Here is an 18359-nt window from a genome sequence, read left to right as displayed (position 1 = left end):
TTCTATAAAGTCCCTCCTTCAGAAATACGTAACGAGTTCTGATTGGGCCAGCGGTTCCTGTGTTGTGTTTCGACAGCAGCTGAGCGCAGGCTGCCCTCCTGGAAACGCAATTGGGCTCGTTTTGAGAAGCAAGTGGGCAGGATTTGTTTTGAAAACATGGCAATCCTGATCTGAACACACGTGCTGGAGATGTACTTATAATCACAGGAGCGTTTTTACTGACGAGATGCGCATGAATATCGCATTCGATTCGATTGAGGAAGCTGTCCTCAGCAAAATGTGCTGCACATAGTTTTACATGTGGATTATAATTTTCGGGAAACGAGTTAAACAAAAATTGTAACCATTAATCTCCAAGTACAGCGTCCCTGGGAAGCCCAAACAAAGGTGATTGGACTCCGAGATGAAAATAAGAGCGTTTCGACGACATGGCGACAAACACAAACGCAGCTCTTCCTCTTCTCCGTCGGAGCGCAACAATACCACGCCCCCTTTTTTGTGTATTCATGTGGGCGGAGGTTAGTCAAAAAACTGTTTTAGTGTCGTCATTACTGCAGGAACTAGAGGGATGTAGTCCAAACGGGTCGTTCGTTGTAGGCTAATTCTGTTAAATAAAATATCTCGCTTGGCATTGAACTTTGAGCTTTAGAATTTTACAGATATTATTTATACTCTAACAACAACATTACACACTAACTAAAGTTTAAAACATGGGATCACGAAGAACGGGACCTTTAAGATTTCTTCTGAAACTCTAGAGGTGATGCACATGTTTTTCTCAGAAGAATCATCCGAGGAGCATTTGTTTTCTATTTAATCTCACCACTGTGTACTGTAGGTAGAAGCAACTGAGATATTAAGGAGATCTTAGTTGTGATTTTTCTTTCCTATGGATTGTCGCTGTCTGTCCTATCCATCTGAAAAACCAAATACATATCTCACAGATACAAGATCTCTAAAAATACGACATATCTCATTTATGTCAGTGACCTCGAACATATTCGAAATAATGTTCTGTTATCATTGCAATAAATGGTTATTATTATTCAGTAATTTTAATAAATTCTAAAAATAAATGTACGCATTTATAAAGAATACATTTTATTTGAGTGTTGATTATATTATCTAAAAGAAATATCCACAGAATTTCATAGTTTTAACTTTTTAATAGTTTGATGTTAATTATTACCTTTATTATTATAGTTATGTGCAGTAATAAGGTTCCCTGTATAAATTACAATATTAACAGAGATTTGTAAAACCTTTTTCATCCTTAATTCTTTATTATTATTATAATTATTATTGAATTTATTTAAAAAAAAATATGTTAAGCTATGTTAAGTAAATAAAATAAATAAATTAATTAATTAATTAACAACCAATAGTGATGGCAACCAACTTAAATATTCTCCATTTCAGATCCAGGTGGGCCGACATTCACCATTGGGAAGTCGGTCTGGCTGCTGTGGGGGATCGTCTTCAACAACTCAGTGCCCATTGAAAACCCCAAAGGCACCACCAGTAAGATCATGGTGCTGGTGTGGGCTTTCTTTGCCGTGATCTTCCTGGCCAGCTACACAGCCAACCTGGCAGCCTTCATGATCCAGGAGCAGTACATTGACACTGTTTCTGGACTGAGTGACAAGAAGGTAAGAGCTGCCAGCATCTCTCTTAGCCAAATGGCCATTCTAGGGCACGAGGTTTAATCAAAGCCATCACTCTGTGGAACTACAAGAGGGTTTTGTGCTGATTATATATATATATATATATATATACATCATGTATATGTACACTTTCATGATGAGATCCTGCACTAGAGTACTCATTTGTGTTATTTTAATAAGACGTTTGTGGACAATTTGTAGCATTAAAATGGTTTTAAATGCTGGCAACATGATAAACATTGTTAATCATGTGTTGTAAACTGGGTATTGTTTTAGCCATACTCATGGCTGGTAAAATAATCAAGGATTTCATTGCTTTATCACGTTGAAATGTGTCTACTAATAAATTGCATGTTAACCTAAGCTTCCTAGTTAAGTGGTTATCCTATTTAGACAACTCTGTGACTATGTTTTATCGGTTGTGTAGGGACACAACAAGGTGAAGTGATTTACAATGATACTGAAAGCTGTTACAACTGGCGAGCTTCAGAGGGAAAATCTTAAAGAGCAATTTTGAAGACAAAGTGAGACTTCACGCCACAAGACAGTGATTAAAGAGCCACCCAGGTTGACTACCAGGGAATTAGACACTGACAGCAAGATGTTTTTGTATGCGTTTGGTTTCAGGAGTGTGTCTGAGTGTGTCATTACACGAACAAAACGCCTGAAGGGCAAAATAGCCAGAGGGCAAGAATATCATGTAGAGATGACTTGCTTTCAAACAACTTTGATAGCTGCAGCTTAGCGCACTTGTTTTTGTAGCAACATTTTTTAAAATCTATTTATATATTACATTGTTGGCTTAATTTTAGCGTAACAAACATAAAGATGATAAAATTTAATTTTAATAAAAAAATGTACTAAGAAAATAAAAAGTAAAGTACAACAAAGAAAAGTTTTTGAAAGTTCAAGTAACAAAACAGAATATGTAAAATAATGTAATGAAAAAGAAAAATTATAAAAAACTATTGTATTTATTAATTATTGGAGTGAAACGGAGAAATGGAGTGAACATTATATGAATCATGGTATGATCCAAACATGCTAAATTACCTCACAGGCTTCATATATATATTTGCAATTCTCTGTTCTACAATAAAAAAATTAGAATTTTTATTCATTTAGCTGACGCTTTTATCCAAAGCTACTTACAATTGCTATATATGTCAGAGGTCGCACGCCTCTGGAACAACTAGGGGTTAAGTGTCTTGATCAAGAACTCATTGGTGTCTCACAGTGGATTCGAACCCGGGTCTCTCACACCAAAGGCATGTGTCTTATCCACTGCGCCAACACCACCCCATATGGTGTTGCGCCAACACCACCCCAACATTTCTTTTTCTTAGTTAGCAGTAAACTTTTTGTGCGGTCAGGGCCACAGGACAGATGAAAGACAACACCTATGCTGTCTTCTTCCATCAGATGACAGTAAACACACTTAGAATGACGCATTCACTGGCACTGGAGTCCGTCACATGCACTCAGCCGGAATACAATCACATCCACTCGTTTCTTAGAGACTGATCTCCTTCATTCACACCAGCAAGGTTACCTACATTACAGCACAATTATTCATGGCTTGAGTTCTGAAGTGCTGTCTTAGTGGCTGCATTACATTTATTTGATATAACATTAACAGCAGTTAATGAATATGAACGGAATCATATTAATGAACATGAACGGAATCATATAAAAACTAAATGATGAGAAATTTAGCAAGGGGAAAAGTAATATTGAAATTCTTCAGATGTTTGGTCAGGCAGCTGAGATAATTTCTCATTTTCTTAGGACAATGTGAGGTTCAAATGTTAGAATCTAAACAGAGCTGCGAATGAATTGACAGAGAAGCACTTGGGGCTTGAGACAGAAAAGAGCATTGATAACCCAGAGGTTCAGTCCAAGTTTTATCACTGCAGCCCTTTCTTCATGAGGATTAATTTCAGACATATACTCATTTGGAATTAGATTGTATTTAATGTGGCATTGGCAGATACAGAATCGTGAGAATCCTTGGATGAGGGCAAAGATGAAGGCTGAACCTAGAATAATTTCCCATACAGAAATCCAGCTTAAAGAAAAATCAATCACTCTTTCCAGCAGCGTAGCTTTCCCAGCCAAAAGTCATTACTGGCATATCTAGCAGTCCTGGAATCTATTAAAATGCATTAATCCTTAACCAAGGAACTCATCCAGGGATCTATTTTTTCCACTTCTTTAGCACACATTTGGACTGTACGTTGTTCACAAAGTTAAATTTAAACATGTTAACTTGTTAAAATGTTATCTTTCAGTTCCAGAAACCACAAGACCAATATCCTCCATTCCGGTTTGGGACTGTGCCCAATGGCAGCACAGAACGAAACATAAGGAGCAATTATCCTGAAATGCATTCCCACATGGTTAAGTACAACCAGAAAGGTGTAGAGGATGCGCTCAACAGCCTCAAAACTGGGTGTGTTTACTTTCATTGTCTCTTGAATCTATAAACAAATCCGTCCGCAGTGTAATATCTTTTCTGCTGACATGTATAATTTCTTTACTACTAACAGGAAGCTGGACGCCTTCATATACGATGCAGCTGTGCTTAACTACATGGCCGGTAAAGATGAAGGGTGTAAACTGGTGACAATAGGTAGTGGGAAGGTATTTGCAACAACAGGCTATGGTATCGCCCTTCAGAAAGAATCTCGCTGGAAGCGTCCCATAGACCTTGCTCTTCTCCAGTTCCTTGCTGATGGTAACTTAAACTTACTTTCGTTAGAGGAGCTCTGATTCGTAAGTCTGACGGAAATGTATTATGTGTTACAGGTGAAACCCAGAAGCTCCAGACAGTGTGGCTCACTGGTATCTGTCGTAATGAGAGGAAGGAGGTGATGAGCTCTAAGCTCGACATTGACAACATGGCCGGAGTGTTTTACATGCTTTTAGTGGCTATGGGTCTCAGCCTGCTGGTCTTTGCCTGGGAACATCTACTGTACTGGAAGTTACGGCATTCTATCCGCAAGTCTGAGCGCTTGGACTTCCTGCTGGCCATTAGCAGGGTAAAGTTTGTCATAAATACTCTGAAATTAATTTCAATCTTTGGTGTTTGTTATGATTAGAACAAGGTTACAAATCCATAATGTAAAGTATCTCATTTGCCATTTTTATTTTCTCTTTTTAACCAAAGTAACTTGTTAGAAAATGCAGGTAGAAAATGAGAAATTTACAAAGAAGATGTAAATGTATCTTAGCAGAGACTTTAGAAACATAAACATGTGGTGAAATTGATGTTCAGGGGAACTCCAGGATGTGAATGAGCACCAAAAGTCAAGAGAAAAGCGGTTAAAATTAAATTAGGGTCTTAGGGTTATGGGCATAGCTGCCAAAGTCCATTTTAAGCACATTCTTAAGCTTAACAAACTTAAAGACCTCATTTAAAGGTGGAATATTACGAATGCATAGGCAGTCACTTTTCTATCGACTAATTACAGCCACTTTCAGAGAAAACTATGATTGCTGATAAATAGAGAATCTTATCAGTCACTGACAGTTCTTGAGGTAATTAACCACCCGCAAAATTAGCTTATAGAATTCTGATGTATTTCAAGTGGGTGTGACTTTAATTCATCTAGGTCACTGCAGCAAAATTATATCAATTTAATTTTGTGAGACCTTTGCCATTCATTACTATACTTTGTTTTCCAGTGTTTTAAGACATTTTACAGTCAAAACAATAGATAGAGTAGCTTTTAAGCTTCAAAATGCCATCCTCATTTTCCCTTATTTTTTCCCTGAAGGGAATCTACAGCTGCTTCAATGGTGTGGAGGACATGGACCGTAAAGGGAACATGCAGAGCCCAGATGTCACCACCAGTTACACTCAGGCCAACATGCTGAAGATGCTCCAAACTGCAAAGGACATTGTCTCATCTGCAAGAGTTGAAAACTCACTTGACAATGCTACGAAGACCATTGAGAACTGGAGTCGACGTGATCCAGAGTCAGTCAGACCTAGTCTTCCTACCTGCCTCATAGGGACGGACTTCAGCCACAGCCGCCTGCCCTGCATTGCCAGCGTTACAGACAACCACTCACCATACCCTCAAAACATGGACAGCACCACTCAGCACTTGCTGGAGAAGACTCACATGGGAACACGGCCTACCTCACTGCGCTACACTCTTCCCGCACGTACCACCCACCACCACATCTATGAACGAACGCTACCCATATCTAGCCTCAGCAGTCCCCATATTGCCATGAGAGATCCACCGCCTCCTACAGCCCCGAAACCCCACGTGTACGTGGACCAGTCCTATCACCACCCTACCTCTGGCTACGTCTCTTACCATGACTTTCAGGTACCAGATATCTTTGTGGAACACCAAGAACCTTTGGGAAGCCATAAACAATACATGGCAGGTCTGGGTTGCAAAAAGAGGTCCCACAGTTACGTAGCAGCATCTCCGGAAACTAGACGAAGGGATGACTATGATGTTCCCCAGTCTTGTCTGGCTGAGCTAAAAAGCAATCACTTTGTGGAAAACCATTCCCATACCACACCCTGCATGAGAAGCCACTTCCAGAGACCCGGCTCTAGCTGCAAATCCTGCACAAAGCTGTATCTAGAACCGGACATGGATGACGTTCCTCTTCTGGGGAAAGATAAAATGAACCGCCGCGCCTCTTTTCTCAGGGCCACGTGGGGTAGTGACAGGATCCGGCAGCTGGATGAGAAGCCCTCCACCTCTGCATCCTCTACCAGTTGCATCAACATGCCCGATCTGTTCCCTCGAGTGGTGGTGACCAATCCCAAGCCTTCGAAGATGTACAGCAACACTGGTAACAACCTTCGCTACAACATGGCTGTGGAGCCAGCCTATCTGGACCCAGCCCACATGGGCTCCTACCCGTATAAGCCACAGAAGTTCAAGTACTCAAAGTCCATCCGCCTTCCTTCATACCGGGAGGCGATTCTAAAGAATACGGCAGCCCTTCGGCGCTCCTCTTCCACACTAGTGCACGGACACTACTCAACATACCTGAACTCTTATACAGACCTGCCAGTGTATTTGGGTCCTCTACCACAAGGACCCACTCACTTCCATGAGCATTCCAAAGACACGTGCCACCTGTTTCCATGCGCCAACCATTGCCCGGAAAATGCCGCCTTGGTTCCCCGGTTAGGCAGCAGGCATGTATTGTACCAGAGCACTGCTATTGGAGGCTATGAGGGGCCCAGGCGCTCAAACGATGAGTCGTTGCACACTGTACCGGTTGCTTCCATGCGCAGGGACCGCAGGCAGGTTCTAGTGGCACGGAACGTACACAGTCCCTATGCCCCACGGCCCTGGGGTAGGGTATCTAGTCTGGAGTCAGAGGTTTGAAAACCTTTTAAGACAAACTTCTAAAGACAGTTTCCCCCAAACAGTGAGGGAGAAATGCTGGGAACTGCTAAATGAAGTCAAACAAAAAAGATGAAGGTGGACTAGAGGTGGCGATCTCAGTGCAATAATACCCTCAGACAGCAGGGATGGGACGGGGGAATGTACAAGTGATTACTGTGGAGACTTGTTTCAGTATACTTTAAAAAATAAAATAAGAGTTAAAAATAATTAACTGTTCTTAATCTATAGTCTATTGATTGTAATTTAAATTTACAATTGACTGTTTTTAAATGCCATTACACCAGTTACACTCATCCTCTGCAAACATTTGGATGTAGCATGTTTTAAGGCAGCTTTAAAACCAAAAAGGTTTGAATTGAAAATCTGGTTTTCATTTATGCCAGGGCATTTTAAATATGGAGAACCACTGGAGAATTTTATAACATAGCTACACAAAACTGTCTTCCAATAATTTTCTAAATCCAGGGGTTTGAGAAAGCCATTAATTATCCAATTATGTCACTCCACCAATGTAATACAGATCTGATTTCAAGAATGGTAAAGAATTGATTTGCCATCCGTTGTTACACAGCAATTTCACTGTTTAATAAATGATGGGATGGCGTTGAGGCCAACTGAAAACGACTACTGTCTTTGTGTCTTCTGCAAAAGAAAAAACAAAATAGAGTGAAGACCATTCATTAAACAGCTGCATGGTTACATCATTTCTTATATTTTAATGCACTGAACCCAACAAGTCAAATGTAAGATCAGACATCTTCTTGAACAAACAATCACCCAAAAGGCCTTGTTACAGACTTAAGGTTCTAATCAACTGTGAAATTGGAAATATTAAAATGATTTCTAGTAAAACAAAGAAATATTAATGTCCTCAGTGCTGAATGAGCCTGTGAAAATGCTTTTACAAATCCTCCCTAAAAACGAACCTTTTAAAATAACAACTAGTCTTCAAAATGTACAACTTTCTGAAATATCATGCATTTTGCACCGTAATTAATTGTTGGTTACTGTTAAGCAATGCTATAGACCATAGGTCTCCAACCCTGCTCCTGGGGACCCACTGTCTTGCAGTGTTCAGCTCCAGCCCTAATCAAACACACCTGAATCAGCTAATCAAGGTCTTCAAGATCACTTGAAAAGTCAATGACCAGGTGTGCTGAAGCAGGTTGGAAATAAAATTTGCAGGATAGTGGGTCCCCAGGAGCAGGGTTGAAGACCAACCCTGCTCCTGGCGATCGACTGTCCTGCAAAGTTTGGCTCCAACCCTAATCAAACAAACCTGGCTTTAATTTTTAAGTGAGCCTGAAGACCTTAATTAGTTGCTTCAGGTGTGTTTGATTAGGATTGGAGTTAAACTTTGCAGGACAGTCGATCACCAGGAGCAGGGTTAGGCACCCCTGCTATAGACACTCTCCTTTAATTATCTTGCTCCTTTAAAATTCTTGGGAATATAGAGTCTAAAAGATGGTGTCTACAAAATGTTGCATGCATATAGCCACATAAATGTATCCCAAGATTATACATGACCTAGAAAAAAGAATGTTTCATGAATACAATTTCACTCTCCATTCACTACAAGTGCATTACTATTCATACTTGCCAAATGGAAAAACCATTACATCTGCAGATTCTGCTGTAGGACTCATATATCAGTGCAGGGAATGCATGGACTGCATTAAAAAGGCATAAAATAACACAGTATGACATTAAACAGCGGTCTTTTATTTGCTGACCTCCTGTTTTGAAGCAGCCTGTGGTGCCTGTGAAGTCAACGCATGGTGAGTAGGTCAAATGCTGACTCAGCATGGAGGTTGCTTGCTCAATTAGAGCAGTTTAATCCCTCTCACCTTCCTATGTCTTTAAGATGTGACTTGGTTTGCTAACATTCATCTTTCCTGTTGAGCACCGTTGTGGTGTTAGCCCTTCCTGAGGACCCCAGGAGACTGGAAGGGCTCCAGGACTCCACCTGTGAAGTGTAAAGATCAGTATAATAATGGTTGGCTGAATGGGCTGATTAGCCCTGGGGAATAGTATGTTTAATCACAGCAATTTAGGATGATGAACATCTGGGCATTGAGCCAATCAGCAGGGACACGATATTGAGCTATATCGTCCAGCCACCTTCATTTAGTACCCTTTAGATGGAACAAGATGGAAAGGTGACCACAAGGACCAGGCTCTTGAATCATGAGCAGTACTCCTTTAAGCAGTCCCAGGGGTTGATGGGTTAGTGGAGAGAGAGAGATAGCACATGTAACAGTGTCATTCAAAGCTGCTGACAGAAGAAGCTTTTCATTAAGAGAGATTTGGTCTGTGAATGTGTGCAATTCATTTTGCCGGTCATTGTTATCAGAGCAACTTTATCCGCCAACTTCCCAATCACAAGATTTATTGTCTCCTCTCAAAAAGAGAATGCAGTTGAAATACAGAAACAATCTGAGGCTTATCCTCTCATCTCCACACTCTGATCTCCGATGGTGTTTGTCTGAGCCACAACATGAATAATTGGACATTGGCAGACACTAGTCAGATGACTTTGGGGCTCATGAATGTACATGAGTGGGAGAGAAAGGCATGATGATAACTGGGACGTGATGGATGAATCTATTTCATCAGGGCCTGCACAGCACCTCTTATGGGTGGGGTTTCAGAGAAGAAAGAGGGTGGCTGAAGATCAGGAGGTTAAGGTTTTAACAATGACCTCTGAAGAAAACAAACAACATCAATATTGAAAGTCCTTCACTGCTTTGAGATTTATCAAAGCTTGATGACAGATCTGTTCTTTGGGCGATCAAGTTTTAAGCTGCACTGAGGTGAATAATGATTTCAAGAGGCCTTATTTAATTGTATGTAATGAGAAAGGTGGGATTGTTGACATGTCAGATCATACAATGTCATTAAGGCTGTGATCAATGAATGCTGAATTCTTTTAAACAAAATGAAACAAAATAAAGATTCTAAAATTGTATGCGGGTAACGAACTGCAAAAATAAAATAAACCAAAACAAGCTAAAAACTGTGGTTTTAAAGAATATATATATTTATACACCCATCTCTCATCATGTTGCCCCAAATCAGACACTTTCATTGAAAATAAATTACTTGTGGTTGATTTATCACTGCATATCACTGTCAGTGTAAACTCGCTTTGTTGTACTATACATGTTTCTAGACTTTAAAACACAAGCAGACCATATGAGCCAGACACTACTGCATTAAAGCATCAGCAATCTGCTTGGCATCCACCCAGGTTCCAACAGACCCCGGCTGCAGACTATAAGCACTGCCCTTTCCTTGTGCATTGGAATGAGCCTCGATTTTGTGGGCAGATGCCATGACATCTTGGGGAGCTCATCAGTGTGCACCATGAGTAGTGAGGTGGCACATGGGCAGTAAAGCTGGTGTCAATGCTGCGAGCTAGGCAGCGGCAGATTGCGAACCATGATGACATCTGATCTTCATCATCCATTACTTTATGGGCGTGCAGATGGGTCTGGCTCCCATTGGGAGGTCCCTCACTGCTGGTCACTCAAATGGACTCTCATGGGTGGTTAGAGATGAGCTGCTCGGATAATGGATAAAATGGCTCCACAGATTACAGCATGGTTACTAACTTCATTCATTTTCTGAAGAAAATTTGAATGATGCATGTCAAAAATTCGGCATAATGCCAGAGTATTGCTATGCAGTTGATTAGTTCTGAGCAGTGTTAAATTAAAAGTTTATGTTTTAGTCACAGTCCTTGTCTACCTTTTAAATTTTAGTAATGGCATCATGTCATATTCAGTCATTTTAGTCAATAATAAGTTTTAAAAAGATAGTTCAGCCAAAAGTGTAAAATCTGTCGTTAATTACTCACCCTCATGTCATTCCAAACCCGTAAGACCTTTGTTCATCTTTGGAACAGAAATTAAGATATTTTTGATGAAATATGAGAACTTTCTAACCATGCATAGACAGCAATGCAGCTACTGTGAAAAAAAGTACCTTATGAAGTCTTCATTCCTTTTACTGTGCCTGTTTTAGCACTAGCAAAGGTTTTCAGTTTACTGCCTTTTTCACCTTTCAGCTTTAGCTCACATGGAACAGTTTTTTAAAATGATAGACTATAATCATATTTCAATCTATTTCATTTAATGTGTAGCATATTTGTTATTTTATATGAGTAATCTAGTTTCTGGTAGTCAATCCCTAAATGAATCAATTCTGCGATTCTGAGGCATCTGAGTCTTGAGTCGATTCTGGGTTTTTGTGTTCATTACTTTGATTTCCGCACTAAACATCCCAAAAGAACCTTATACAATGGAATCCCTATTAATATAAAATAATAAAAATATGATTATTATTATTTTATTGGGAACAATTCTTTGCTTCTATGAATAGGCAAACTGCTAAACTGCTGTCCAATGAAGCAACACACTGTCAGATAACCAACAGTTCCACCAATTAAGCACTTGAAACACTTGTTTTGATGTACTGGGTTTGAGAGGCACCCTCGTACTCTTCTGTCATCGAATCACATGTTAATTTTACAATACTCCTAAATGCCAAGAGCTACACACACTCTCTCTCTCTCTCTCTCGCTTTCTCTCTCTCTCTCACTTTCTCTCTCTCTCTCACTTTCTCTCTCTCGCTTTCTCTCTCTCTCTCTCTCTCTCTCTCTCTCTCTCTCTCTACACACACACACACACACACACACACACACAACCACACACAGTTGATATTCTTCATACAGAGAACAGCTATGAAACAGCATTCCCTGCACATCCTCGCCCTGAATAAATTACCTCACACTCCATAAATTTTCCCAGATGTTAAGAGTCACCTTGAGAATAGCTCTCCAGATCCTATCAGTAGAGGAGGAGTGTGTGAGGAAAGAGAGAAAAATGGCTTGAGGCTTGAGAGAGGCAGGACTAGTCCACTAGACAACACCAAATGAAGAAAACAAATATTAGAACTGCATGCTAATGAAAAACATGTGTACATACATATTCATAAGCAAGCTGCCAATCTGACGCTTTCATTTGAAACAATTATTTATTTAAAAAATGCATTAAATCGATAAAAATAAAATGCCTTATCAAAAATATATCATGTCTTCCAGGGTTTGAACTTTCAGGGCTGTACCAAAAGCACAAGAAATGCCATAAAAGCACCAAAAAAGAAGTTTATGTACCTCATGTACTGTATGTCAGTAAGTCTGTATGTATGTAAGTCAATACAATCATAAACTGAGATCCAAATCATTCGTACACCTGGACATTCTTTTAAAATGTTTCTAATGTCCTAGACCTCCAATTTTTAAATGGTCTCAGTGACGATTATAGGATACAAAACAGCACGACACATTAAACAGATTGTAACTATATCCCTCACAGCTTTGTTTTTAACCATGATAAATTAAACATGGAGTCTACTCTGATTAAAGTCTATATGGAGCTTCTTTTGAAGATTCCCGCTGATGTCAGCCTCGATTGATTTTCATTTGCATAGCATAAGCATGAAATCTAATTACTGCCTGCTGTTATCATCTCTGAAGTCCATGCTCTTGGAGCTGAAAGCATCATAGGGTGGGTTCCTGGAAACCATTAGCAGAGGGTTACAGGAAACCCTAATGTCCTTATGTGGCACTGGTGCCTAACGCTGAAGCCACCAACTCTTTCAGGTCATGTGACGGAGCCTAAAGCCAGGCGGACGTCCAGCTGCTTCGGGCCATAGGGTTTAATCCCTTGAGCATGGCATACCATGGGTGGACATGTGTATCTTCTGTTGGACTGGGGTGGACTGTAGAGAACAAATGACAGAAATCTTCCTCCCTTTCGGCTTTCTGTTCCCCTTCTTCCAAGTGACACACCAATACCCCCATTGTGATCATCTATCATTAACTGTTTCCAAGGTTGCCACTGAGAAGAATATCATGAGTTTCTATCGCTTCTGTTTCCTGATGAATTTTTCATTCCATGTCAACATTTGGTTTGTCATTGTGGATTGCATTAGGGTTATTCCTGTTATGCAGCGCTTTTTGAAATACTAATTTGATCAAAAATTGTAGGTTTAATATTTTATATATTTTAAGACATGATCAGAACATGATAATGTAATGCACAGTGAAAAGGATGTGTTCAATTTCAAATCTTTTAAGTTTCTAATTGGATGCAATTATTTAAGGATTCACCTCATTCCAACTGCTAACCATGTATGAAACGTTTAAGCGGTCATTGATAAAGTGAGTAACAAACAGCCATTCAAACATGCTTCATGCATTATGGCTCCCAGTAATTATTACAGCAGAGAGAAAATGAGGCCAGATTGTTTCAATTTTGAGTTGGTTCTTTTTAGTGATTTGACCAAATGGCTTTGCACAGTGGCTGAAATCAATTCTCCATTCGATTCATTTGGACAACTCTCTCACTGATTTGAAGCTGTTTCTCAGTCAAGTCAGTATGACAGTAACAGGATACGTCAGAACACAGAACAAATAGAGCACAATCAGTTTACAAAAAAGACTAATTTTGAAAAGGTAGCTTTTAGAAACTTAGTGTTGTGCCATAAAAATGTGCACAAAAAGTTTTCCTATGTGAACATGCACAAGAGATTTCCCACTTTACCGCATTTTGCTGGTTTCACAGTTGTTGTTTTTTTGTTTGTTTTTTTTCAAAGGAGTGATGCATTCTGTAGATGCTGTACGTGTCAAGTTAAAAAGTAAAAAATGCATCTTGTGAGGGCTTCGTTCTGCAACAACTACGCATTAACCTTAAAGAAAATACAAAATAATTCTCTCAAAGTTGAACCGAATGCTTCGGTGGGTTTTTGCAAACAATTTCTCCAGAGAAGCACACCCTTAGGCCCGGCTTTCTATAAGCTACTTCTTTACTGGGCTGTCACCCTCCACCCTGAAAGTGTATGTGGCTGTCATTGCAGCCCATCACAATGCAGTCGACGGCCGGTCCCTGGGGAGGCATGACCTGATCGTTAGTTTCCTGAGGGGTGCCAGAAGGTTACATCCTCCTAGTAACGATCCCATAATGTTTGCAAAATAAAAAAATTGGAACATTCTCCTCAGTGTTGTCTTTAATGTTCACATAAACAAGAAAAACTTTATTTTTTTTATTTATTTTTTTTATGCTAGGAGAGCATTCAAAAATACAATTTTCATAACTTTATGGGAATGTCAGCAAAATGTTCTTAGAACATATTTTCGTTAGCTGGATCCTACCTCAAATTTATATATATATATATATATATATACGTAACAAATTGCAACATATCCAAACAGGCCACATCTCTTTCCCGACATAAACCGTATAATTATTTATTCTATTTAAGATTCAGTTTCAGCCTCCTGTGGACATGGTGGCATTGTAATAAAGAGGCGCTCACCTGAAGGAGGTGACCTGTGCTAAGAAGGACAACCATTAATTTTCTTGCCTTCTGGCATGATGTGAGATGAGAAGAGAGGAATCCCATTGTACTCTGGGATCAACGTGACTCCCTCTTATTGGTCTTCCTCCTTTCTGCCAGGATCTGAAATGGACTAATAAAAGGCGACAATGCACACAGAGAGAGAGAAGGGGAGAGAGATATAAGGATGGTAGAAATATGATTGGAATGAAAGGCGGGAAGGTAAGGAAGGAGCTAAAACAGGGCAAAAAGTGATTACTGAACATTTAAGAGGTCTGGGGCTTTATGTGAGTGAAAACTGCAGTTCTCCCTGAGAGAAATCATTTTGAGAGAAAGTTTCATTATGGCATTCATTCCTCCCCATCGCTGCTAAATGATCAGACACAAATCTCCAATCCTTCCCTCATACTAGTCATTGCAACATTTGGCCTTCATCAGAAGAAGCACATTTTTCCTCCTTTCACACCATATTTCATAGTCCATAGCACTTTCCAATAATATATATATTTTTTTTTCTAAAATCAACTTACCCGTCTGTAACATTCTAGTAATCCTGAAGACCTTGGTGAGCTTGTTCAGGTGTATTTGATTAGGGTTGGAGCTTAATTCTGGAGGAAAGTGGACCTTGAGGGCCAGAGTCAAGAAACCCCTGATTTAACCTAAATTATTTAATTTTGATGTTTTTTTGAAGACACATATTATGCCCCTTTTTACAAGATGTAACATAAGTCTCAGGTGTCTCCAGAATGTGTATGTGAAATTTCAGCTCAAAATAACCCACAGATAGATTATTACACCATTCTGAATATTTCCATTTTGAGTGGAAGAAAAAAACTATGTTTTCATGCATGTATCTTTAAATGCAAAAGAGCTGCTGTTCCCCACCCACTTTTCCAGAATAGGACAGTGCCTTTACAGCTCAGATACCAAAAAACATCTGTTTGGTTTTGATTATTATGTGTTTTCTCAGCAAACACATACGAAGCAGTCACACAGAAAGCGGCTGTCACACGGCATGTGAGCACTAAAGTTGTCTTTCATGTCTTACTGCACTTAAACTGTCAAATGCACACATGGTTATGTCAAAAACACACATAATATGTATAAACACAGTGCGTTATGTCTGTGAAATTAAACAAATGGGAAATAAATTGCATGTTTATATTAGATCTGTGTATTAAGTGACAGCAGCGTATTATGCAGTACCTATACTGCTGTCTACTTTATTAATTTGAATCAAAAAATGTAATAAAAACAAACAGATAATCACTCACTCCTCTCGACTGAATAACTTCTGTAGCTTTAATAAGAAGACATTTCTAACTTGAATGCTGCTTTTAATGCTGTAATGCAGTGGTTCTTAACAACTCTGGCCCTCGAGGACCACTTTCCACTAAAATAGCTCATATAATATTCAGTTTGACATCTTTTGGTCAGCCTTAAGCACCTCCTTTCACTGACTTAAGGTTTCTTTGAAGACGAGTGATCAATTCCAAAAAGTTTTTGACTGACAGCACAGATATTAGACATCATGTATTCTCAGATTGTTTGACATAAACAACATATTTGGTTAAAAATGGATTATGTGTCTGTCCTCTAGGCATGTCATTTTTTTTCCATTGTCAGACTCAGTGACAGATTTGTCATGATGAATTTCCTAGAAAGTGACTTTTACTATTATTACCAGCTCTGTGAACACTGAGACTAGGGTTTTGGGCAATGTTTGGTTGCATTCTTTTTTTTCTGACATGTTGGTGTTATATCTTTCTTTGGATGTCATATGGTGCACTGAGTAAATACAGCTGGATAAAACCAAAATGGTCTGTCCTCATTTCAGGCTGTAAAGCAACAAAATGTAATTATTTTAAAGGGGGGTGATTATTTTCGATACCCACTGTATTACAAATGCAAATACCAGTCGTCCCAGCTCCATGCAGTTTCAGCTGTAATAGTGAGGCAAACTGTCCCACAGTCCAGCCTAGATACATTGTTTCTGGGCAGTGGTTTTGTGCCGCTCCAGTCTCAGTTTTCAACAAAAGAGGCTTCTCACGAGCCCAATGCCCTAATTCAAATGGATGAACATGGCTTCAAACGGCATGCTATCATTTGTCAAACTCTTGCCGTGCTTTGACAAGCAAAGTAGAAATAATTGCCTTTTAGTGTAATGCTACAAATTCCAGTTAGCCAAGGTGTGCTGCGCTGGTGGCTCGAGTTGCCAGATTGTGAGCAACTAAATGTTGGCTGGTGTTTCTTTTTCGATCGGCAGCTGCTCGAAAGGCAAAGCCTGTGCCTCCTTTCTGTCCATCATAATCACGTTTAACTATTAAGATTTAATTCCTGATCATCATTTTCTCTTAATTTATCCATCAATCTGTTGCTGTTTTTATTGCCATCGCCATTCAGTGCAACATTTTTAGTCCAGGAAAACTTTTACTGTGCAGGCGCCAAAACAGCACCATCTGTCTCCTCTCCAACACTGTTGGTGGCACAGAAAGCAATATCCATCCATGCCACGTCAGGAGTGAATCAGGACCACAGAGGAGAGGAAAACATTCAGAGGAGAACATGGGTCAGGTTTTTTACAGCTACACAGTATCCATAATCAGTGTACAGTAATCCCTGAATTTAGCTTTAATAGCACCAAAAATGAAAATTTGCTGTTCATTTACTCACCCGCATGCCATCCAAGATGTACAGTGAGGGACTTTTTTTCTTCAGTAGAACAATAAAGAAGATTTTAAGCTAAGAACTTTATTTGAAAAAGAATATCCCATAAGAAATGCATCTTATCAGACCTGATTCAATCAGACTAAATATAAAGTGGCAACTAGTTGTTTAATCAAATCCTTCAGACCTTCCCAGTATTTAAATTCAACTACAAATAAGAACAGACTGTTGACCCCAGTTGAAAACAAGACTGAGGGGTGAATTCAGGGATCCTTGATACTTACTGGCGAACAGCTGTTGGGCAGCAGGCAAGTTTCTTCCCCGTGAGCATCTGCCATTGCAAATTGATTACCCAGGGGTAGAGCAGCCTGTGCCACCGGCTCCAGACGAATCGCATCTGTTGCTTTGATTAAGAGGAGAACAAGCTCTCAGTCTGGTCCTGGACCACAGAGGGACTCAAGACTTATGTGGTCAAGAGAGAGTGAGGAAGAAAAGATGGACGGAGGAAGAGAGGGAGTGCCAGCTGGAAAAGACTGGAAGGAGAAAGGTTTAAAAATTGAAAGGATGAGAAACACATTGCTAACACAGCTGTCCTAACAAACTGTGAGTTAATATAGTTACAAGCAATTCAGCTGAGTTTAACCAGCTAAAAGTATGTTAATGTTGCTAGAAAGGTCTCTTTACTGGCCTACAGTAAGTTACTGTAATTGTGACCTTAATTGCCTGCCATCTGGCATCACAGGTTTCATTTTTACAGATTATTACCATTGTTTGTTTTTTGGGGGGGTTTCAGTGAGGACAGAAAATAACTTGAGTTGGGATATGTCAAGTTGTCCTACATGCTACTTGTCCAGCACTACTGCAGTCCTTTTACCTGGATCTGCCTGAAAACTTTGCAAAAGATTAACGTGATCTCCCTCTGTCTCACTTCAGTGGTCACCAGTTCCTGCTCTAATCCAATTCAGAACCGCCACTAAATAACATACTGTAAAAAGCACAGAAAATGACAATCAATACCCAACCTCTGAGCTCTTAATTGCGGCGAGATTGAATGTTACCTGTGAAGGATCCACAAATAAGACGCAGCTGTTCCCCCAAACGCTCTTAGCAATACACCCACTTAAACCACGGAAAATAAATGCTAACACAATCAGTCTCTAATATAAAACTGAAAATCTTCCCCAGTTTCCCTGAAGACCTCTTCAATTTGAGGACTGAGTCAACCTGCACCTGCCGC

General features: G+C 39.7%; 1 protein-coding gene across 1 annotated transcript in view; it reads left to right on the top strand.

Annotated features, from left to right (window-relative positions):
- LOC132148870 (glutamate receptor ionotropic, NMDA 2C-like) overlaps window positions 1-7678 on the top strand; it is a 75621-nt gene extending 67943 nt beyond the window's left edge. Inside the window, exons 9-13 of the mRNA XM_059557622.1 lie at window positions 1420-1649; window positions 3956-4116; window positions 4214-4401; window positions 4473-4705; window positions 5444-7678. Of these exons, the coding sequence (XP_059413605.1) occupies window positions 1420-1649; window positions 3956-4116; window positions 4214-4401; window positions 4473-4705; window positions 5444-7033 (2402 nt within the window). The 3' untranslated portion in view covers window positions 7034-7678. The remainder of the gene's footprint in view (window positions 1-1419; window positions 1650-3955; window positions 4117-4213; window positions 4402-4472; window positions 4706-5443) is intronic.
- Window positions 7679-18359: the final 10681 nt, after the last annotated feature.

This window comes from Carassius carassius, chromosome 9 (genome assembly GCF_963082965.1).
Source record: "Carassius carassius chromosome 9, fCarCar2.1, whole genome shotgun sequence".
NCBI classification, from domain to species: domain Eukaryota; kingdom Metazoa; phylum Chordata; class Actinopteri; order Cypriniformes; family Cyprinidae; genus Carassius; species Carassius carassius.
Note: the sequence above shows the minus strand (reverse complement) of the source record. Positions and strands in the feature narration are given on the sequence as shown.